The sequence below is a fragment of the Montipora foliosa genome, chromosome 12, assembly GCF_036669935.1.
Source record: "Montipora foliosa isolate CH-2021 chromosome 12, ASM3666993v2, whole genome shotgun sequence".
NCBI lineage: Eukaryota > Metazoa > Cnidaria > Anthozoa > Scleractinia > Acroporidae > Montipora > Montipora foliosa.
The window spans coordinates 24,358,597-24,381,392 of NC_090880.1; the positions used below are offsets into that span (position 1 = coordinate 24,358,597).

The 22,796-nt window shown below is 39.6% G+C and overlaps 3 protein-coding genes across 5 annotated transcripts in view; 2 read left to right on the plus strand and 1 right to left on the minus strand.

Annotated features, from left to right (window-relative positions):
• LOC137980030 (serine/threonine-protein phosphatase 4 regulatory subunit 3-like) overlaps positions 1 to 18,317 on the plus strand; it is a 27,374-nt gene extending 9,057 nt beyond the window's left edge. Inside the window, exons 11-16 of one of the 2 annotated variants that reach the window (XM_068827354.1) lie at positions 1,960 to 2,062; positions 3,873 to 4,031; positions 4,583 to 4,752; positions 13,737 to 13,885; positions 14,247 to 14,472; positions 15,618 to 18,317. In XM_068827354.1, coding sequence (XP_068683455.1) covers positions 1,960 to 2,062; positions 3,873 to 4,031; positions 4,583 to 4,752; positions 13,737 to 13,885; positions 14,247 to 14,472; positions 15,618 to 15,725 — 915 coding nt within the window. In that variant the 3' untranslated portion in view covers positions 15,726 to 18,317. The remainder of the gene's footprint in view (positions 1 to 1,959; positions 2,063 to 3,872; positions 4,032 to 4,582; positions 4,753 to 13,736; positions 13,886 to 14,246; positions 14,473 to 15,617) is intronic. The other variant, XM_068827355.1, reaches the window with a different exon arrangement.
• Positions 6,097 to 8,148, plus strand: LOC137980082 (uncharacterized). Of its 2 annotated transcripts, none has more exons than XM_068827435.1 (3): positions 6,097 to 6,457; positions 6,614 to 6,874; positions 7,193 to 8,148. In XM_068827435.1, exons 1-3 carry the CDS (start codon positions 6,171 to 6,173, stop codon positions 7,356 to 7,358), a joined length of 714 nt encoding a protein of 237 aa, XP_068683536.1. In that variant the 5' UTR covers positions 6,097 to 6,170; the 3' UTR covers positions 7,359 to 8,148. The 2 variants fall into 2 exon arrangements, with proteins under 2 accessions (XP_068683536.1, XP_068683537.1); XM_068827436.1 differs by having other exon boundaries at positions 6,097 to 6,446.
• LOC137979876 (uncharacterized) lies at positions 9,131 to 13,330 on the minus strand. Its single transcript, XM_068827193.1, has 7 exons — positions 12,965 to 13,330; positions 12,509 to 12,869; positions 11,836 to 12,061; positions 11,380 to 11,734; positions 10,819 to 11,016; positions 10,064 to 10,250; positions 9,131 to 9,928 (listed from the first exon to the last, which is right to left on the minus strand). Exons 1-7 carry the CDS (start codon positions 13,328 to 13,330, stop codon positions 9,654 to 9,656), a joined length of 1,968 nt encoding a protein of 655 aa, XP_068683294.1. The 3' UTR covers positions 9,131 to 9,653.
• Positions 18,318 to 22,796: the final 4,479 nt, after the last annotated feature.

The window sequence follows — 22,796 nt, forward strand, 5'->3', positions numbered from 1 at the left end:
TAATTTATGTGGTCAGCCATCTTGATTTTTGTTGCATCTGGTGAGCAGTAAGACCTTGAAGTGATTTTATGGCGTCAAAAGGATGATAGCAAACTAGTGGCAAAGAAAAAATGTTCAAGACAAACATCTCAAGGTCCTCACTCAAAAAGGTGTCTATTTCTAATTTTTGTTTTGCAATACATCAAAGTGATACTTGTAAGTGTCTGATTCATACAATTTTTCACATCGTTCATAACCCTGGAAGATTCTTCATGTGTGCACCCCCACCACCCTTAGGAAATTTCCCTCTGCCCCCCCCCCATCCCCTAGGATTTTCCATTGACCATCCGTTGGGGGGGGAGGGGTAATGGATATTTTCTGGAACCGTACATTGTCAAAATACATTTTAATCTTACTTTTGAAAGAATCTGTTTTTGAAGTGCACCTAAACTCAACTATTTTGCATCTACAATATTAATCTCCCCACCAAAGGGGGAGATTAAGTCGGTAAAGAGCTCGGAAATAAACAAGGAATGCTTTTTATATATATTTAGCATAATATCTGATAAAGGTCTTGTGTGTAAAAAGTGATTGGAAATATTTTTGAAATAATTTTAAAATTATTGCTGCACACCTTACTTACCTAATAATGCCTTTAAGAAGAATTAGGAGGCATTATTACAGTCTTAAGACGTGGGGACAATACAGTTATTGTTCCAAAACAGAAGCTGTTGCTGGCATTTATCATAAACATAAAATTTAAGTTTGTTCTGTTTCTCGTAGTAAGTGTAGAAAATAATATGACTGCGAGTGCATTTTGTGCATTTTATAGGCACAAGTGGTGTTTTGAAAGTCCTCAAAATTGCATAGGTTGTCGGCGAGTGCAAATTGAGTAGTTTCAAAAACATCATGACCATAAATCACAAAGTGCACAAGCAAGTTTATATGATTTTTTTATTTATTATGTACGCGACAAAATCACTCCATTGCTTTGTCTCCATAGCAACTTTCGTGTTGCGGTCTGTAACCTATTTGTGCATTTGTCAATGACCAATCACAAATGTGATATTTCGTTGAATATGTAATAAAACACTTTGTTTTATGTCGCTGACAACCTTCAGAACGCTTAAGGAAAATGTCTGATTGATCATTGGTAAGAAGATAACAGACTTAGTTTCCAGGGCCCATTTCTCGAAAGTCCCGAAAACTTTTCTGGCCTGAAAAGGCATTTCTGAAACTGCCAAGCGCTTGTTTTGGAAAGCCCATCTTTTGGCATGTTTCCAAGGTAACAAAAAGAAAAAAGACTTTAAGGTTTGACGATTTAAACCCTCCCTCCGTTTTTGAGATACAAAGGGAATTGTGACACCCGAAAATGACCCGGAAAGTTTCGGGACTTTCAAGAAACAGGCCCCAGGATGAGCTTATCTTGAACCGAAAGAGCATGTCATAAGTGTAACAAACTCTTTAGAGTGCACTGGTTTCAATAAGCACCGATAGCCGACAAAAAGTGTTGGCTACTTCTCTCAGAGATTATTGTCAGCATTTTTTTTTCCTAAATCGAAGTAATTAACCCATTGATCATTCCTCAGGTGCCCTTGAATGCCCCCAGTTGGCAAGTAAAATAGTCTGGTGTTAGACAGAGTAAAATCTGTCAAGTGTCACTCCCAGTTGTCAATGGGTAAAGACAGATTCTTTGAAACTTCAGATTAACTATGACAACAGTTCGGTTTACTCTACTCAAACTAGCCACCAACTTCAAAGTCTGTTGAACCCCTGGAAGTGTTTGGAATTGGAATACTCTCGATTTGGTATTTTGTTTGGCTTATCATGAAATTTGTCTGTTTTGGGTTATGTTCTTATATTCTTCATGTTGTGGACCTCCCATAGGACTTTTAGTTACTTCCAATCATTTGCCTAAGAACCTTTTTATTTTGTAGTTATTTTGTACATTTCAAAAGTGCTATGCTCTTCTTTGTGCAGAAAATGGAAAAGTCTGAATTCTTGAGTTTTTTCTACAAGCACTCTATGCACGTTATGACAGCACCACTTTTCGCCACAACTTGCGATGACAAACCGAGCAAAGGTAAACTTCTGTTATTATTCCACAGAGTTCACTATTTACTTGTAGTTTTTGTTCTTGCCTCTAGAGAACCAGAATTCCTTCATGACAATGTTTAACAAATGAAGCTTTCACCATGTGTAGAAAGCTTCATTTGATGTGTGGCCTTGTTTTTGTTGTTGTGATTTAGTGTTTTTTTCATGGTTTATATTTTTGCTTGAATTTTCCCTTGTCTGGCATTAGGAAAAATATAAAAAGGAAGGCAGGAGTAAATTATTATACAAGTTCCTATCTATATTATTTGTACATGTATGTAAGTGTACATACCTCTTACTAACCGAGTTCGAGGTCCGTACTGTAAGTTACAGACCGAGTTTTTCCCATTGATTTATGGCCCAAGCGTGAAGCGCTTGGGCCATAAATCAATGGGAAAAAATGAGGATCCGTAACTTGCAGTATGGACCGAGAAAACAAGGTTAGTAAGATATTTATTATATCTCTGAGGTTAACGGCGTGCGGGCAAGGAAACTAGTCAAAGTGAAGCGGAAGGTTCAACTGCCACAAAGAATGCCGTGCCAAAATCCCAAAAACTAAATCTTCTTGGCTGTTAAGTTTGAAATAGTTGCTTGCAAGATTCAAATAGTTTTTAGTACAAGTTTATGCAACAGAAATGACATGAAAAACTCGCTAGATGATGTTTTGTCGAAATTTTAAATTTAGTGGTCTGTACAGCGGGCCGTACTGTAGAATACGGCCCGCTAATTTAGTGAATTACAGCGCGCGTACTATCTGAGAGATATAAGTATAGATTTGTTGAAAATCTGTAACATGCATACGTGCACATGTAGTTTGCCTAGCATGCAAATTAGGTTATGGTAATATCAATAAAATGTCATTAGGAAATAATGGTAAAACAATTTATTATTGAGGCCTTTTTCAAACTCGAGCAGTACACCTGTAGCCAAATAGTGGAAAAATTTAAGCCACAAAAAAATTATTTCAACAATTAAATAAGTGGTGGCATCAGTGAATAAAATTCATGTTGTATTTCGTGAACACCTGGGCATGTGCCTGTAAATTCAGTCTTGGTGTGCAGTATGTGCTGTTTAAAGTCAATTTTTAGCTGCTTTTGAGCCTCTTTTCTAAAATGTTGTGGACAGCACTAACATTAGTTAGGTACAAACATACGTGTACATACTTAATTGACCGCTCCCCACAGGGGCTTTTCAGGGCGAATGAAACACAATTAACGAAATGATCGAACAGAACACCCACAACTGTTAAGAATCCCAACTGGCCGGAGGCAAGCCAGTTGGCTATTTACAAGTGGCAGCTGGGAAGTTGAACCAGGGACTACCAGGAACAAATTCAACTAGTGGACAGAACGGGTCTTGAACTTGGGATCCCTGGATCTCAAGGCAAGTGCCCTAACCACTAATTGTTGTAAGTGCTCTCAAGTTGTTTTTAAGGACATGCAACTCTACTGGTATCTGTCTGCATTTAAGAAATGAAACTCCCAAGCTGGTATATTGGTATCTGTGCAGTTGGAATGCTGCTTGGTCAAATTTGCTTGAAGTGGCTCTTTTAGTGTTTTTTAACGAGCTTGATCACGAACTTAACCCTTTCAGCCCCGATAGTGCCAAATGGCACTTATAGATTTTACTCTGTCTAACGCCAGACGATTTTACTCTGTCTAACGCCAGACGATTTTACTCTTCAATGGGGAACCCCTCGGGGCTTAAAGGGTTAAGCTAACAGCGTAAAAAAACTATGTCCCCGTTTAAGCTTCCCTGAAATAACTGCAAACATTCGATTCGGTGTGTTTGTCTTGCAGATGATTATGTAAACAATGTGACCCTTGGACACATTCTTGAACTCTTGACTTTCTGCGTAGAGCACCACACTTATCACATAAAAAACTACGTCATTAGTAAGGACCTGCTCAGAAGAGTTCTGGTTCTTATGAAATCACAGCACAAGTTCTTGGTTTTAAGTAAGTTTACGATGTTTTTGTTTTTTTGTGTGTGTAGTGAGGCATTCATTTGTACGGTTATTTTTGCATTGTGCTATTTTATTGTTTTGACCTACAAATTGAAATGGCTCTCTTGTTTCATAATTGATTATAACTAACTATAACTTCACAATTGATTATATCTAAAAGAGAGATAACCCTTTGAAAAAGTGCCATTCTTTGGGGTGTAAGGGTTTCCACCTCTCTCGTATATTTACATTTGTATGATGTCAAAAGTTGTCAGTTTACACATTTACCCAATGCAAACATCTAAGTTGTTGTTTTAAGTGATGGCAACAAGGCTTATTGCAATCAACTTTGGTACATTAAGCTTTTTTTTTTTGGTAAGTTGAATTCATCAAATTGTGTTCCAATTTTCAAACAATACACTGTAATTATGAGCAACTGTTCGTTGGTGGCATGTAAATTTGAAACAACACTCTTGTTGTCTTCTTTGTTACATTTTTTAATGCCATCACAGATCTTTTAAATTACTTTCAAATATAATCCATTCTCTTTGTTGCCTCACTTAGATTCACTTCGATTCCTGAGAAGAATAGTTGGCCTAAAAGATGAGTTCTACAATCGTTACATTGTAAAAGGACAGCTGTTTGATCCAGTTATTTCTGCATTCAAGGAAAATGGACAGAGATATAATCTTCTCAACTCTGCTATTGTGGAGTTGTTTGAATTCATTAGGCTGGTGAGCATATTAGTTTAACTTGATCAGGGTTAGGTCTGCAAGGGGTCATGCCAATTTAAAAGACCATAGCTCTCAAAAACAGCTACATAATAGTTGCAGCAGCATCGGTCTTTTTCTTTGAAATCATTCTAAACTAATATTAATTTATCTTGAATTCTACTTTCTTAACTTCTAGAGAAACATGTGGTGGAGCACGTTCCCACTCGAAAACTTGTGGACAGCCCAGAAATGGGTGATTTTGCTCACATTCCATGGTGTACTTGACAAAAAAAAAATTGAGGAAAAATATAATAGGAAAATTAATACTGATACCAGAAACCCATAAGGGTTGTAACGTGTAACGCGCGTTCACAACTTCCGAATATTCGGTGCTAAGTACCATTTTTGGAAACCCCTCGCTCCAGTTAATTTTCTGCGAGAACATTGGTGGTATTGCATCATGGTGTTTTTGCGAACTGATTGGTTGAATGTTTCTCTCTTGTTGTTCCAAATATGGTACTTAGCTAATTGAATATTCAGAAGCTTGTTTCCCAGCACACAAGGAGCCGTTACACGTTTCAACCCTTATGGATTTCTGATGATACTGAATGAGTAATTTAGCCCATTCAGTTCACTCCTCAAGTGCCCCGGGATGACCCCAGTTGACGAATAAAATCATCTGGCATTGGACATTGTAAAATCTGTTACATTTAAGTCTCAAGGCTAGGAGTCAGTAGGGTTAAAGGGGCTAGGTCACACAGTTTTAGGCAATTTCAGCACTGATCGAATGGTCATAGAATTAACTAAAATATCAAAATAACTGTTCACAACTATAGAAGAACTCTAACAAAACACAGGGAAGCCAAGAAGGGACATGGATGGACAAAACTGGAGAGGATTGAAATAGATTGAATGTGGGTAAATTTGAAAAACGTCGGCCCACCTTTTTTTTTAAAACTTTTATCATTCTATATCAAAATGTCATTTACAAAGCTGGAAAATCATTCTCAGTTGTTATGTGGCTGTGACTTTGCAAATGAAAGACTCTTGCTCTGCCAATTTCACGTTTAGAGCTCATAATTAACAAAATTAAACAAAATTACCTAAAATAGCGTGACCTAGCCCCTTAAAGTGCACCTAAACCCAAAAATTTTTTTGCGCTGAAAAAATTATGCGTATTGTTTGGAATATTTTGCCGCGAAAATTTTTGGATTTGGTAAAATCCACCATTTGCTATGCCCTGTTAAAGTCGAGCTTCGATGGCCCCATGACCGCGTGAAAGGAGTCTGGGGCGAGCGGGATGTTGTGACGTCAAATCGAGAACGATCCTCAAAACACACTCTTGGAATGCTCTTGAAATTGTCATTATCCGAAGGCTTCGCACAGCGAGATTGTTTCCATTGGAGCTTCATAGTGATACGAATTTTCTTAAATTAACAATGTCGACCACATCTTCTGATTCAGACATTAATTATGACTCGGAGGACTCGGAAATTTCTTTTATCGCTGGATACGACATTGAAATCGAAACAGAGGAGTCAATGCGTGAGTTATGCACAGGCATATCTTCGCCAACTTCAAGCGATGAAGATGTTGCACCGCATGCTGACGACCCGCTCGCCGACGAGGAATGGACAGCAAATTATGAAAAGAAAAGAGAGGCCGACGAAGAACTGGAACGAAAACTTAAGGACCGGTTTCATGGGAAGGTTGAAGTAAGCGAATGGTACGTACGATAGCAACATGACTGTGTTCACTTTGTTTACATGCAGATGCTTCTACGCGCTTACTTTGGTGTTAGCATGATCTTGTGCTTACCTTTCTTTATTTCAACTGCTTTCAACAGCTTTTCCTTAATTAATGTAGTGTTTGTACGTTGTAGGTGCAAGTGTAGCAACTGCGGTATTACTTCCCTTCAAAACATCAGCGAATGTTATTGCTGCAGTGAGCTGGAAGGTTGCTTAGAATCAATGAAGAGCGATCTTGTCCTTCAAGACCTTGCCCCTGATGCTACCTTGACCTGTATAACTGAACATCCTGGTTTTCAAGCGGTTTGCCTTCAGAAATGGAGTCTAAGGTTGGCAGCGGGTAAATACAAAACTAAAGGGAAACAGATGTATCGACAAACAGGTTGCGAAGAAAGGTGAGTCATGTAAACTGCTGTGAATTTTGTGTTTTCATTTTCGAGATTCGTAGATCTGCGTTCCTATAATACTCGTTGCTGGCAATGGCACTTCCAATATGATTTGAAGTGCTCAGCGAAAAGTGTAAGAGTCATGTTATGGTAACATTTGTTGCAGAAACAAGAAAATTTTCTTTCTTTTGTCAAAACCAAAAGTTGCCTCTGCAACAGGTTTCCCAGTTGTGCCACCTGTGTAGCAATCCCGAGGAAACAATGCTTCTAGTTTAGCCAGACCTTAAGTTTCATAGTTAATACCTTTTTTCCTCTGATGTCTTTCAGTTTCTTAAGAGGGGTTTCCTATCGAGAGTTCTCAAGGCTGGTTTATGGAATGTTGGGGGCGAAGAGGATTCCTTTACCTGCTTGTGCATATGTAGCCATCAGAAATCAATTTCCAGTCAATAAGGATGAAAGCTTCACAGGATTTGACCTTGATGAAGAAGACTAGCATGTAGTTTTTAGGAACAATATTATAATACCAGTTCATTAATAAACTTGATACACCAGGGTCGAGTTCTCAAAGCATGATTAGCACTAACCCGTGGTTAAGTGGCATTAAAGCCTATAGGTTGTCATGGTATTTAACCTCGGTTAGTGCTAACCATGCTTCAAACAACTTGGCCCAGGGAGGGGGGTACTACCCTATATGGAAGTGCTACATGTAGCTTGCACAATAAAAATGGAATAACAATAGCACCTTTATTAAAATATCAAATCTTTGCAGCTGAGCACAGATGCACTACTAATTGTGGACACTAAATCAAACTAACTCCAAATAAAGCAGAATCAAATCAACAACTATTGTTTTTTTTTATTTTTGGGGCAGTCAAGAAATTTCCTATGCCCCTTCATTGGTCGATTACAAGCTAAACAGTAACGGGGTTTCGATGATTTCTTTGTTTGTTGTCTACTGCCTTTTCTTTTGGTCGATCCTTTACTACATGTACCACTTTCTGGGACTTGAGACACTGGTGAGACAAGAAAAAAAAAAAAAGAAATGAATGAATAACTTCACCAAGGTCAACTCAACATTTCTTTAGGTATAGACATTAATTAATCTCATGTGTTCCCAATGCCATTAACAAATTAGTTCTACTGGTTGCAGACAGAATGAAAATTATTCCCTGGGGGAGGATAACATTGCTTGTTGTAATAAATGTCTTTTAATGGTTCATATGTTCAATTTTACCTTCCTTGTTTTACTTTGGGTGTAGGCAACATAACATAAGAGCAATAAAACAAAGAAAACACTAAACTGCATGAACAGTAATGCTAAACCACCGCATATAAATAACACATAAACAACAACAGTTACAGTACCAAATTGTCATTAATTCCCTGTGGTGGTAGTGCTGGAGGTTGCACAGAAGGGATCGGTGGCATGATGATGGCACAAACTTAAAATCATTGGGCTACTCAAAACAGCATCTCAAAAATACCTGGCGTAGTAGGAGGGACATCTCTTGTCACCATCTTATTCCTTTCAGCTCTCTTCTGTAGTGCCTGCTCTCTTGGTTGTCTGTCAAGCATTGTGTTCATTGGAGCAGGGGTCAAATCTTTGAGTTTTTTGGCAGCCTCATTTAATTCATCCTTGCTGGCATTTACAAATGTTTGGTAAATCTCCTCCACATAGTCTACGAAAATTGAAAATAGCATGAAAAGGTGGTTAAGTCCCAAATCAATGAGGCATGTATCTTACCAGGTATACATGTTTGTGTACAACATACATACCAAAGTTTGGTCTGACTCTAACATCCCTCACAGTTGCCTCTCCATTCTTAAACTTTGGGTAGGACACTTTTACACGCTCTACTCCATCTGTCCCATGATGTTTAACTTCTCTTTGCAAATTAAAGTTGAAGTGCACAACAGCTAAAATATGCCTGCAGATTTTTTAGACAATGATGTAGACATAAGGGAGGAAATAATATCACATCTATATAATGTAGTGCCATATACATGTACATTAACTATCTTATGGCACTGTACAGTTCCATAATAAAAATTAATTAAAATAAACAAAAAAAATTTAAAAAAAGGAATGATATGCACATTATGTGAAACTTGGTATGACACAAGCAAATTACAAAGAAACCATCTAGCAACGAAAAAACATACTTCTTGATTTTTCTTCGCCAAAAACCCCCTATTCAAATTAAACCAATTTATGTTAGGGATCTACAGTGTACAGGTAGGTAGTTGATGTACAGGTTGGCATTAGGTACTTTGTATTCAGTTGGTCTAAGGTTTCTTGTTAGATTATGCCACTGTCTAATGGATGTATCATTTTATGACATAATGACAGAAGAGAACAAAAGGAGAATTGACAAAAAAATCACTGAATTAATGTAAGACCTCATAGTATACTTCTTGTACCTGCAATACATGCCGATGTATGAGTAGGCAATCATTTTTGGTGCAAAGTGGTTCAGAACTGAATGAAAGCCTTCCAAACAGCTAGTTTGTGCGAAAGGAGAAGCTTGTTTTATCCCCTTCACCAGTGCATTATTGGTCAGTGCGGCACACAACTTGTCATAGACAACAGTCCCTTGAGATAAATACCAGCAGTAATATTAGATCATTGAGAAAAATATGCAATCATTTGTGTGACAAAAACCATGCAATACAAAGTTTATGAACAGACACACTATTTACCCAAACACCCTCTCGTCCATGTCAATTTCATTGGAGGTATAAAAGGCATTCCTTTATAATAGTTTCCACATTTGTATACATTGTACAATCAAGTGAAAGGGGTACAGAACATACCAACTCTCAACCATTTCCTGGGTTGAATGTCACCATGAGAACATTTGTTGAATAACGGATCCTCCAATCCAGCATGTTTATTCACCACATGACTCAGAAAGGCCTTGAACTTGGCCCAAATTATTCTGCCATTCCCACTGAATGTGGACGTAGCACTCCACTGGAGGTGGTTCTCGCATGGCTTAATCCATTCTCCCAGTGCTTCACACCCTTTTTCCTTAGATACTTTAGACAATACTTTACGTATTTCTGTTGAAATGGAGACAGGAATAAAAATGCATTGTAGCAAACTATTTATCTGTGATTATAATACAGTGCTTATATTTTTAACACTAATTAAATGGCATCTAATTCGACTACATATACCAATGACAAATTTCTCACTTTTTTTTAGATGCCAGATGTCAAAGTAGTGCACAATTTTGTTGAGAACTTTCTTCATGTGGCTGGCAATGGAAACATGCCTGTCAGATATGAATGTAGTAATGACCAGGCCATATGCAAGCAAAAAATCCATACACTGTTTAAATGCCATAAATTCCATTGCTGGACTGCTTCCAGCATCATTTCTCTATACAGTAAATATAAACAAGGTAAAAAAAAGTTTGTTAGAAACCAACAACAAAATTACATGATGAAAGATGTATGTAAGGGTACATGAAAGGGTCTATAGACGAGAGGCAATACCTTATGATTGGTATAAAGTTATTTAAAATGAAAATATGTTGTATACAGTATCATAAAAGACCTCTATTGCTACTGTTGTCACTTTGTACAGAAGAGGTTGACAATTTCAGTGCTGTATCTTTGCACAAAGACACTCAAAGCAAGGCTGCTGCCTAAGAAAATTTTTAAGGGGCCCTCAGAGCTAAACGCTGAGAACTTAGGAGCCCAACATACACAATGTATGAAGTGAAAGGTGTTGCTGTGAAAAATTAAGGCGCCCAGAGCTATTTTTTGGGAGCCCCAGGCTACCAGGTTCCTGTTAGGCAACAGCCTTGCAAAGCATGAAAACTATAAGTATCCCTCGACAGCAAGCAATCCACTTGAACTAACATAAGTATATTAGCCACAGGAGTGCTAATTTTACTCATTTTTGGCAACCAAATAATAATTATTCAAGGAAACTCTCTTCCTACCTGGACCAAGGCAAAGTGTATAATCATTGGAACAGTGCAGCAGAACATTGTGTAGGCACAAAATTTGGCACTATGGCCCATACTATCATGTCGACCATCTCCTGCTATAGTTACTCCATTACTGAGTGTCTTCAGCTTAGTAAGCATTTGTTTCTGGTAATTCTGCCAGTATAGATGAATGGTCGGAAAGAGTTTGCTCTGCAAAGACAAAAGATTTTATAATTATTGTATTTTCTTCACAGCTCAACCATGAATGGACATGACATCTGTTTTTACTTTTTTGAGCAGCCAAGTACAGGCAAATACTAAAATTTAGCCTGCCTTATGATTCGATGTTGCTAAGAAAATGTTGAAGTTAAAATTTTTAGCAATGTTTCTGGATGTCAGTGTTTGGAAAAAATCACAACATTCACAATATAAGTATGCCCAGCTGCCTTGAACATCAATCTGTGTTTCAAGAAATGTAATTATTCAAAGTTTCAACTTAAATATTTTCAACAACAACATTTTACACCATTAAATTCAAGTTGTAATTCTGATTAAAATATAATATGTGCATACCCTTTGGTAATTGAAGAATGTGGTAAGTGAAACACAACCAAGGCCCATGTGGTTAAACATTTGAAAGACCTTGGTCGCTGAGCCTCCAGTAAGAAGAATGCACAGGCAAAGCAGAAAGTTGCCAGCAGGGATGCGATAGCCTGGCATGAGTGGCTGGCTGTACCAGGTATTCTGCTTTTGACATTTTGGGTTATTACAGGTTGTTCTCACCACTGCCTCAGTGCCAATCTCACTGGTCTCCACTGTTGGGTTGTCTGCCTTGCACGTATGGCAAAACTGGAACAACAGCAATAACTGTGACAGGAACACAATATGCTTTGGCTGTGTGAGAAGGTTTTTTCCCTTTAGGGACAACCTAAAACAGATATATATGCAAAACAAAATTAATGAAAGAAAAAATACTGGTTTATCTTGCCATCTCCAGGTACCCTCCTACAAAATTGTACATAGAATTACCGTGTAGATCTATCTCCACTTTCCTCATCTGTCTCTGTTCCTGTCTCTGTCTCTGTTTCAGTTTCTGTGTTGTACACTGATTCGTCGTCTTCCAGCTCCACTTCAACTGTCCCATCGTCATCCTCCACGACTGATTCAACTTCAGAATCTGACCCACCTTCTTTATCACTAAACTCTTCACCTTGAGCAAAATCTGTGGTTTGGTGGCATTCTTGCTGATGTTGTCCTACCGAAGCAAGAATTTTTAGTAAAGTACTGGCAATGAGTGGGAGGCGTGGCTTCACGGTTAATGCGCTCGACTCCGGAACGAGTGGTTCAGGTCCTGGTCCGAGACATTGTGTTGTGTTCCTGGGCAAGATACTTCACTCTCACAGTGCCTCTCTCCACTGGCTTAACGACAGAATACAGGGCCACTTATTTCCATATCATTGAATAAGAGAAGCTCCCATTCTTGTGTGTCCCGCTCTACAAAGGCTTCTAACTAATTTGCATGGCCCTGTATTCTGTAGTTGCTTCTTAATACAAAAAATAACAAGCAAATTTGCCTGCAAACCGAACAAAAACGCACAATTATCAGGTCATAGGCGAGGCTAATCAACGTTCACATCACTTACGTTACCTTCCGAGTATTCTGAACTGTAGCGACTTGTTCTTGATCTAAATTAAGTTATACCTTTTCTGCGATGTTTCCTTTGTTCGTTCTTGCGTTCTTCCCTCCGTTTCCCTAGAGCCCCAGTCAAAGTCTTGACTCGATTCAACAATTGCCTATTTGTTTCCTTCAGCACCATACAATTTCCACACTCTTCTACTGTATTCACGTCATTCACAGTCCCAAATTCAGGCGCATCAGTGCTTGAAATCTCGAGTTGGGTTTTTCGTTCTGGGCATTCCGTGACATTTTCGTAGCCTGGAGGGTGATCACTTTCACAACTGGTACTTGCCTCCGAAGTTGCGGCCACTCTCGCCACTTTCCGTTTTGGCCCGTCTTCAGCTGCAAGGTCAGAAAATTGTTCCCTCATTGCCGCTTTAACAACCTAGAAAAAAAGTGAATTTCACAGGCTACAATCAGTAGGAGTTTAGCAGGGAAGCTGTTGACTAATGAATTCTAAAAAAGAAAGGGAAGTCTCACCATTCTTCGTTCTCTGTCACTCGGTGGTTTATTGTGTGCTTCCATCGCTGAAGCATGAACAGATGGGATAGCAGAGATCCCAAAGTCATCTCTCTGTAACCACGGAGTCAGAGGAGTTCCCTGTCCTTCTATGGTGACATCCAAGCGTCGAGTAAAGTCTTCCGGGACGAAATGCTTCGAGCAAATCACCGAACTCTCCGATGGCTCCCACTTTGCTCGTTTCGTCTTCACAAAGTCCACCCATTTCTTCCGACGCTTTCTGGCTTCGGGACGATTATCTCCGTAATACGGTATGGTATGAAGACCTATACCAAGCTTTAAATTCCTGGTGTTGCTACACCCTGCCACAACACATCTGGCTGGCATTTTCAGGCACAGTTCGAAAAAACTTCCCCAAAGAAACAAGAGAAATGTGCGAAATGCAACTTCTTGAGTTCTCGATTTGACGTCACAGCAGCCACTTGACCCATGCCCCCAAACTCGGTCGTGGGGCCAAAATGGCGGCTTTTTAGACCAATTTTACAAATTTCGAAAGGACTTAGAAAACTGAGGATTTAACCAAATCTAAAAATTCTTACACCAAAATACTCCAACAAATGCGCAAATTTTTTTTTAGCGAAAAAAAATTTTGGGTTTAGGTGCACTTTAAAGTATCTCAGCAAGTTTACTATTCTATATCTTTTTCATAGTTGAATCTTATCCCCATATTTTGGGACTGTTGTTCTCCAGGCATGTCATCAGGGTAATGTTTGGTATTCCTTATTTTGTTTAGGAGGACATTAAGAGTCTCTGTTCTCATGTATGTGCAAAGTATACACCATATTTTAAAGAAGTTACCTATGTAAGTACTTTTAAAGGCCTTGTACAAAGGAATGAGCAAGAGCAGGACCGGAAGCAGCCGAACAACAGAATTCTTGAGAGGTAAAATAAAATATCAGCAACCTCTTTTTAACTCTGCTCATTAATTAATATCTTTATGATTCAGTCTTATCCCTTCTAAACCCTGCACAGGTGGTTTTCAGAGGAGACTCCAAATTTCCCAGGGGACACCCAAACTCAAAATACAGGACCCTGCTGACAAGTTGCCCTTTGAAATTTGAGGGAATATGTTTACTTCCGATTTGCTCTTGAATGCTAGTTTAAGTGCACAGTGTGTGCTCTCCCCTCCGGGCTATTGCTGCTCCCAACTTACGACATTGGAACTTTGGCACTTGTGCCAACATTCATATACGTCCAGGTAAATTTTCACTCTTTGACCTGCTCTTCCGTTTTCTGCTTGCAGTAGAGGCGGCTTGAATCACGGAATCATTCATGTCAACAGCCGATTTAGGCGAGACGTGCGAGCTCCGGAGGAAGAAGAAGAAAACTGGTTTGACCAGGAGGATGAAAATGGCGAAGAAACTGTCATGATCGAGCAGAATGACCTGCTTAATGATGAACCAGTGTTCAAGAATCGAAAAAGCTTTGTCAGTGAGAAACCACCTCCTTCCCTCGTCAACAACAAACGAGTTAGTATATAATTAGGTGGACTTACAAGTAGTATGTGTATTTGTACTTCAAACATCCTATATAATTGGACGAGACTTGTAAATCACACACAGCCTGAAAGAAGTGGCTACGAAAAAAATTGTTTCAAGGCTTAGACTAGTTGAAAATTCCTGCCTTAGTATATCTCCATTTGGGTGTTTTGGTATCTCTGAGTTCATGCTTTGTCAGTGTGGGCAGGCCTCAAAGGGAACCTCCACTAAAACAAGAAAATAACCTGAAATCACAGAACTTATTGTTAAAAATCAAAATTGTTCGAACTTTTTCCAATGGAAGCGCCTGTATCTGAAAAATAAATGAATTACAAAAACGCTTCTTGTAGTTTTCAAATTTCCCGGGAGCCACCATCTTGAATATTTGTGACGTCACGGTTACCCTATTGTTTCAAAACAAAAGCTCTGTGTGAAAACAATGAGGGTAACCGTAACACGTCACAATAGACCATTTTCGAATTCTCACCACTGGACTGGATCTAGCATCAAATGAAGGCTAATGCGAGCAAATCTTTTCAAATGCAAAGTAATTTGCCTGCAGTAGCCTCCATTTCATGCTAGATCCAGTCCAACCGTTAGAATACGAAACTGGCCTTATTCAACATAGTGGCACCCGGAAAATTTGAAAGTGAAAATAAGTGATTCTTTTTTGAAGAAAACAGTGGAGCAAATGTGATTGGGTACATTATTTTGTTAGGTTTAAAATTATTCATTAGTTGGAGTGGAAGTTCCCTTTAAGGTGGTTCAAACCAGTTGCAACACTTGAAAGAAACGTTCTCATTAGAAGGAGTGACACTTCAACACTTTATCACTTAACAGCAATGTTATGGTACCATATCAAACACCAATTATTGCTGAAAAAGATTCAGTCATTTTTGTGACATATAAAGTTACTGTGGCAACACACAACCCTGCACAAACGCCCCATATTTTGGCTTTATCTGCTCATATCTCTAAAACGAACTCATATGCAAAGTTCCGCCCACCGGGATCTAGCCAGGCCAACCACGTACTGGCAAATATAGACCAAGATAGACTCCTCCCCCAACGTGCTAACTACTAAACCACCACCCATTCAGTCATCGCTTACATTTTTTCTTCCTCTTTTGTTTTAGCCTTTGATTGGACTTGTTGATTACCCTGACGACGAAGATGAAGATGACCACGAGGATGATGGAACGTCAACCAGCCCTGCGAAAAGAGTGCGACTCAACACCTCCTAGCATTGGCTTTCTCGGGCGCGGTGGCGAAGCCCTGCCTGGGTTGCTCACTTCGTCACCCGTCGTCACACATCGTAAAACACCAAAAGCATGACAGCCCATCAGACGTAGCCTCAAGGAAACCTTTCATGTCTGGTCGGCAGTTTGGCTCACAAACATCTCGTGCTGTGTTTGGATTGGCGGGGACAGTCTGTTATTATATGTTATATTAAGGATTACTATGGGAGCTGCTTTCATTTCAGCTTGTCAATATTTTAACTTTGTTTGTGTGACATTCGTCACGCGGGCAAGTTGTGTCACGCGTACGCAACGCGCAACCACGGAACTCCTTTCCAAGTGAACGAAGTTGAATTTAATTTTTAGATCGTAAATATTAGCCGAACCTGCCATCTGTGAATTGATCCTTTGTGAAATAACTATTGAGAAACATTACATCGATAATTTTAAAATAAATTTTCAGTTCTACTTTTTATTTGGTTCCGTTGAAAAAGGTATCCTTCATAATGAAGATGGGTATTCAGAGTGTTGAGAGGCTGGCCTCTATTCGCATGCATAACGTCCTTGGGCCAATCCAAACACTGCAGTAATACGGCGGGTTTTCAAAGACGAAGAACAAGGCGAAAAAGAGTGGGTGGAATCTTCCGTAGCGGCTTTCAGAAAGTGCGCATCTTGTTGAAATGCTTCTATATAAGACTGAGCATGAAACTGTTCTTTGACAGTCACTGTCCAGCATAGGCAACATAGAAATTGTACGTTTTTAAAACTAAATTATTCAACGTGTATCCATCGCGCAAAGCCTTCAGTTGAGAAAAGTCGTTTACCTTCCAGTGAAGTGGGTTTTTTTTTACGACAAACAAGGAGCCCCTTTGCGGTTCAATATCGTATTTTTAACTCAGTTTGTGTACAGACTTTTTTTGTAAAGAATCATGGAACTCAGATGATTCATTGTCACTGCTGTTTTCATTGGTTGTCAAGTTATTTGCCGTGTGGTGCGTGACAATTGTCACAATCATGTCACGGGCTCTCTGTGATGTGTCCGAATAAGCGTGAGAGCTGTAGTACCGTGACATATATATTTCCTGATTCTTCTTTCCTTGGACAGTAGCATGTCACTACGTAATTTTTATTTTCTTTTTACAGAAACTTCCAGTTTTAATTTTTGGTTTAATTGAAGCTGCTTTTGTATCTTTTTTTCAACTACTTAGTGAAGAGTTAAAAAATTATCTTTCTCACTTTTTTTTTAAAATCAAATCTCAGGTTAGAGAATGAATAAATATGGTTGGTAAATGATAAATACCATTTAATTTTGCTGTTCGCCAAAACCATTCTAGGCTGGTAAGAGAACAGGAAATACACTGTGCTCTTAAAAAGTGTGGGCCTAGGGTGAGAGACCTTTTTTTTGCTCATTGGTACACACGCGTGTTTTCTCAAGAGGATTACAACGAGCTTTAAAATTTGCGACCTCAGCACATCATGGATAGCAGCTATTGTTTCAAACTTTTTAGTTTCGTTGAATAATGAGGAAGGTCTCCCGGCGAGAAGAGGTGATGTAAACACTTCCCACTGAGGGTTCACGAACTTTGGATTTTGACTGAGCCATTTTCAACGACAAATTGTTTTAAGTTGATGTATCATTACAAAGAGTGGTGATTGGCTCAAACATTTCGCGCCACACTTTCATCCAATCAAAGGCGAAGGCAATATTCACACTGGCTTTGCCACGGCTTTGTCTTTTGATTTACGTTCTGTTTCAGTTGGCACATTTTTGACTCTCTGCGTCCGTTTCTGATGTCTATAGAATAAATGCAATAGTGTAGCAGCAGCTCTCGTAACCTGCAATTGTAAGCAGCTTCTACAGTCGTTGTTTCAATTGTTTCGTCTTTTGTTTTTGGCAAGGGTAGCGAACCAATCACAAACGTTACGAGGGCTGCTACATCATCCAATGTACGTGGTCTTGGTTTGACAGCTCTCATTGGAGAATGACTTGGAAAGGCTTCACAACTTAGCGATAGCCCCCTTGCGCTCTGTGGAGTAAATAAGCCTGGTTTTCACCAGCGACGCACGCACAAGCATAAGTAGCTTAGCTTGTGAAAACGAACGTCGACATCAACCACAGCCTCTGCCATTTTGTTCAAATGCTCATAAAGGGAATCTGGAAAGAGTGCTTGGCCAGGCGTTGCAAATTTCCTTATGCTTATGCTGCGTTTCGTTTTCACACAACGCAAGCACAAGGAAAGGAAAATCTTTTATCCTTGTGTTTATGCTTGTGTCAACCCCGTTTTCACGGTGAAACAAGCGCTCCTCTGCTTGCGCGTGTGCTTGCGTCGCTAGTGAAAACCAGGCTTTACGCGGCGTTAATGTAGCTATCAGCTATCCTTCAATTCTAGCTGACCTCAAACTTAAAAATGGATAACAGATGCGGTAACGTCATTGTTAAGTGCATTTGCAGTGAAATCTATTTTTCCCTTAGCGTCTTAGCCACTTTAATGAGCGCATTTTGGCCTTGTTCGTTGCGGCTTAGAACTTGCTCTTATATTTAGCACTTAGTTGTGTCAATCCAGAGTACGTAATTGAGTAAATTACTTAACATCATGACCAGTCCGATTCGTTTTGTGTCCAGTTTCTTTTTACTTTTCAATTCCTGTTATGTCATTACTTTCTTGCTGGCAGAGCTCCTAAGCATACACTATGTTTTTTAGACATCTGAAGCAACCTGGGATGTCAAAGGTGCATCGCTTTCAGCGCTGATTAACTAACGCCTGGTTTTCGCTAGCGACGCAAGCACAAGCTTAAGTAGGTTATGCTAGTGAAAACGAACGTTGATATAAGCATCAAAATCAACCGCGGCATCCGCCATTTTGTTCAAAGCTCAGAAGCGGGGAATCTGGAACGAGTGCTATAATTGGCCAGACATAGCAAATTTCCTTGTGCTTATACTGTGTTGTGTTTTCACAAGACGCGAGCGAACGCAAGCATAAGTGCAAGCACAAGGAAAAGGAAAAAAAATGGTGCTTATGCTTGCAGCAACCCCGTTTTCACGATGAAACAAGGGCTCTTGTAATGAAGACCAAGCTTAAAGGGAAACTGTCACGAGAAGCGCATGCGCTAGCGTCTTGTGAAAACTTGAAAAGTGTTAGGTTAACTTTTTTCAAGTTGAATCGACAAATTCAAAATGGTGTCCACTGGGAAGGGCCATGGTGGACAAGGGAGAAACTCCGCCGAATATACGTGACTCACGCGTGAATCCGTGATGGTGGCTATAATTTTCCGTGGGCTCGAGAGTAAACAAACTCGAGCATGCGCAGCTCATGACATTGCACTTTTGAGGGGCCTTTCATTTGCTAGACCGACGGGCATGCCGGGAAAAGAGACTGCTACGTATACTCTGGGGGTATTCTCATCTCAGAGTCCGCTTTTCTTTTGATCATCGCCAAGAACACAGACTCGGGCTACAGCCAAATACACACAGTCGCGGTAATGGTATAATGTTGAAACCGTTCACGACCGTTTGAAGTTTCTGAGAATGCGCAGAAGAGCCGGAAGTCCGTGTTCCTGCTTTGGATGTGGCCAGAGTTCTTTTTCTTTGCGCTAAACAAAGTGAAAGCGGGCTCTGAGGACGAGAATGTGCTCGGAGTCGAATTTAACTGCGTCGAGCAACCAAGTTGAGCGGGCTCGTCAGAGAACGGCGGAACGGTCTCATGTCAGCAAACAACCTCGTCCCCAGGGCGCTTTTCCCTGGCTTTGGGTGGGACGGGAAATGACAGGAAGCATGCGTTTTGAAGAGCGCATTCTAAGGTTCTGACCAAAGCAGAGGTCTTCCTCTAGCAAGTAAACTCAAAGAGAAAGGAGGATTAAGGAGTCTGCTAGCAAGCAAAACAATGCACTTTTTTACATAGTATGTTATTATTAGCGCATTTCTCTCTACTGGTTGTGCAGCTTTGTCGCATTACAGTTTCACGAAAACACTGAAAAATACGGTATCGTCATGAAAATCCTAGATCAAGTCGGGGGTATGTCCGGGCGTATTGCAGCTTTCCTTCTTTTAGCGCTGCTCAACAAAGTCTTCAATCCATGCTGATAATAACGTAATCAAAACGCTTTTTTTCGCATTTCGAAGTTTGTGGTCGGAAGTCCCGTTACTTATAACAGAAAAGTCATCATTTGCTTCCTTGCATTTGTGGATATCATCGTTTCAATCAAGTTACATGTGTCGATCGGATTATGCTTAACTTGCCCTTAGGGCATTCTTTAAAAAGCTTTTTGGCATTTTGCGGTTTATCCGCAGCCTTGGACTGAAAAGGAAGGGAAGTTGGGGAATGACTTGCCCAGAAACTTCACTGTAAAGTGTAAAGCATTGAAACCTCTGATGATGCCCTAAAAGAATTCAGTATTTTGCAGATGGTGGTCTTAAAAGACTGTACCGATTATTTTCTACCTTCGGTGAATCTTATAAGGGCTTGTTGCCTTGCAAGAAGTGAGGGTATCTAGATAAAATCGAAAACCAACTTGAAAATCGAACTCGAAAGTCCAACTCGAAATCCAGCCGGAAAACCCAACTGGAAAATCCAACTGGAAAACCCAACTGGAAAATCCAACTGGAAAATCCAACTCGAAAATCCAACTCGAAAATCCAACTCGAAACCCAACTCGAAATCCTAACTCGACAATTAGTCTGTCTCCACATGTACACATGTAGGTTTTGTTTTTTTGTCGATAACTCGAGATTCCTTTGAGGATCACTCAATCGGCCTCCCCATTGAAGTCTTTACCACGTACCTGACTCGATTTTCCGGAATTGCATGAGAAGATAAATTCGTATTTAATATATAGGTACTGATGAAATGTCCAGATTAAAAACAACTTGTTTTATTCATTACGAAATGGTGAAAAGTGGTCACTAACCTCTAAAATACGCATGTTGTGTAACATGAAACAAGATATGACAAATCATGATAATCATCAAATCGAGCCATAAAAATGTTAATGTGGGAGAGAAAAGTTGTATTGCAGCACAAAAAACATCTTACAATAACGGGGAAGCTCGCATGTTATGGCTTATCACATACATGGCAAAATTACTGAATTCTGATTGGCTGAGACGGAGGGTATGGCACTTTTGGTAATCAAGAGGGCGTGATTACTTGATCCTGATTGGTTAACAGTTACTTATCCAGAGCAAGCGAAGTTACAAGAGAATCTTCTTCCAGATTCTGACTCTGATAAACTGCTTTTTGTCCACATGTAAAATACAGTTTAATTAAATTAAGCGCTATTTCCGTTGACAGCATCGATTTATTGATCTGAAATCTAACCGAATGAAAGCGTGTTAAGTTGATTGTCATTTGTCGCGGAATTGAAAGGGCTTCCATCGATAATTTTGCCCGTTATGTGATAAACATGTAATCGCAATGTGCCCTCGTGCAATTAAGGATTAATTTCACTTGTATTTTCAAATTTTGTGAAACCTTTGAAAATGCCCGTGAAATTTATCTTGTCTATTGCCCTCGGGCCTATGTGATTACACAAACTAATCGTCTCAGTTACCAAAGACGACATGACCATGACGACACCTGTATCCTCGCATTTTACAAAAAAGGAAAATCTTAGTAATAGTCATCAGTATCTATGAAGTAAAAGCCGATAATGGAGACTAATGACCCAATCAGACCGTGAGAGGCAACATCCTAGGTTGAAAATTAAAAAAAAAATTATACATGGTCTTCACCTGACCTCACAGCAGCCATGTTAAACGTCTTTTGGGAAACTAATCTCGTACCCAGGTCTCCCACGGTCATACTGACAGAGTGAGATCTGGGTACGAAACTAATGCAAATCATGAGCCATAAATGTTTTGCTATTGTTTTTCTGCACCATGGCCGTCTCATCACGTCATTGAAAACCATCTATTCCTTGTGTCCTCGAAGATGTCTTGGATACAATTACTTACTACTTACGCTCTTGAGTTAGGGTTTTCGCTCGTTGACCTGATGTTTTTTCATACTCTCTGTGCCATTTATCTGTCAATTTTTGATTGTACTTCGGCGGTTTAGGCTAAAACAACAAGTATTCACTCACCCTGAAGTAATTTTGGTGAAATGATGTTAAAAAAGGAAAATGACCGAAAATAAGAAACAGACATCACTCATCTCATGTGATTTGTTTTCGAGGAAATCTTTCGTCGCGGTTTTTCGAATTCTTTTGGAGGAAATTTGTACTCAATCAATGGAAGGACACTTGAGGGTGAAAAAGGAAACTGAACGGTAATAATAGTGGTGTGAAATTGTTTAAAGAGTACTGAGCAACTTTCCAACAGTGTTTCCTGTGTGTTTATTGAATTTGACAAAATGTTTCCGCATTTCGAGTCTGCGGGGCATTTCTCACGGTTGTGGTAAGAAACACACAGCTGTTGTCACTTTACGGACTTGATTGCAATTTAGAGACGGCTTAATTACGCAACGCTGTTCCGCGCGAATCACCTTGATTAAGACTTTCACACCATTTAGTTTTTAGTGGCCACACGTTTCAAATTTTCTACTATGTGTGTGCTTTCAGAGAAACGACGGTTGAATATAGGCCTAAAATTGTTAACCCTTGGACAATGCGTGTCACAGGCCTCACCCCCTGCTCACTGTTTTTTCGGGTAAATGAAGGGTTTAGCCTCATATATGGCGACCACAGGCACTGCTTGAAAATGATGCTTCTTGGTCTGGGATGCAGATGAACAATTCATTTTGGCCCCCACCCCAAATTCTGAAACCCTGTTATCACTACTGCTATTATGTGATTTAATAAAGAAATACACTTAACTTTCCTCATCGATCATACGTTCATTTCATAACTCAGACGCGATAGATTTCAAAGCATAAGAAGGCCGTATGTACGGTGACCCATAGGGACAAAACACTTCCCAGAATCCAAAACACTTCCTAGAATGCCAAAGAGACGTTTGTTCAAAAACTGTTACACAATCAAATTTTTGTTCATCAGTTTACCTCCGTAAATAAAACGTTTTGTATTGGATTCATCTGTCACATCTTTGTGTCCTCGGATTGAAGAGATGCTTTTTGTAGCTAA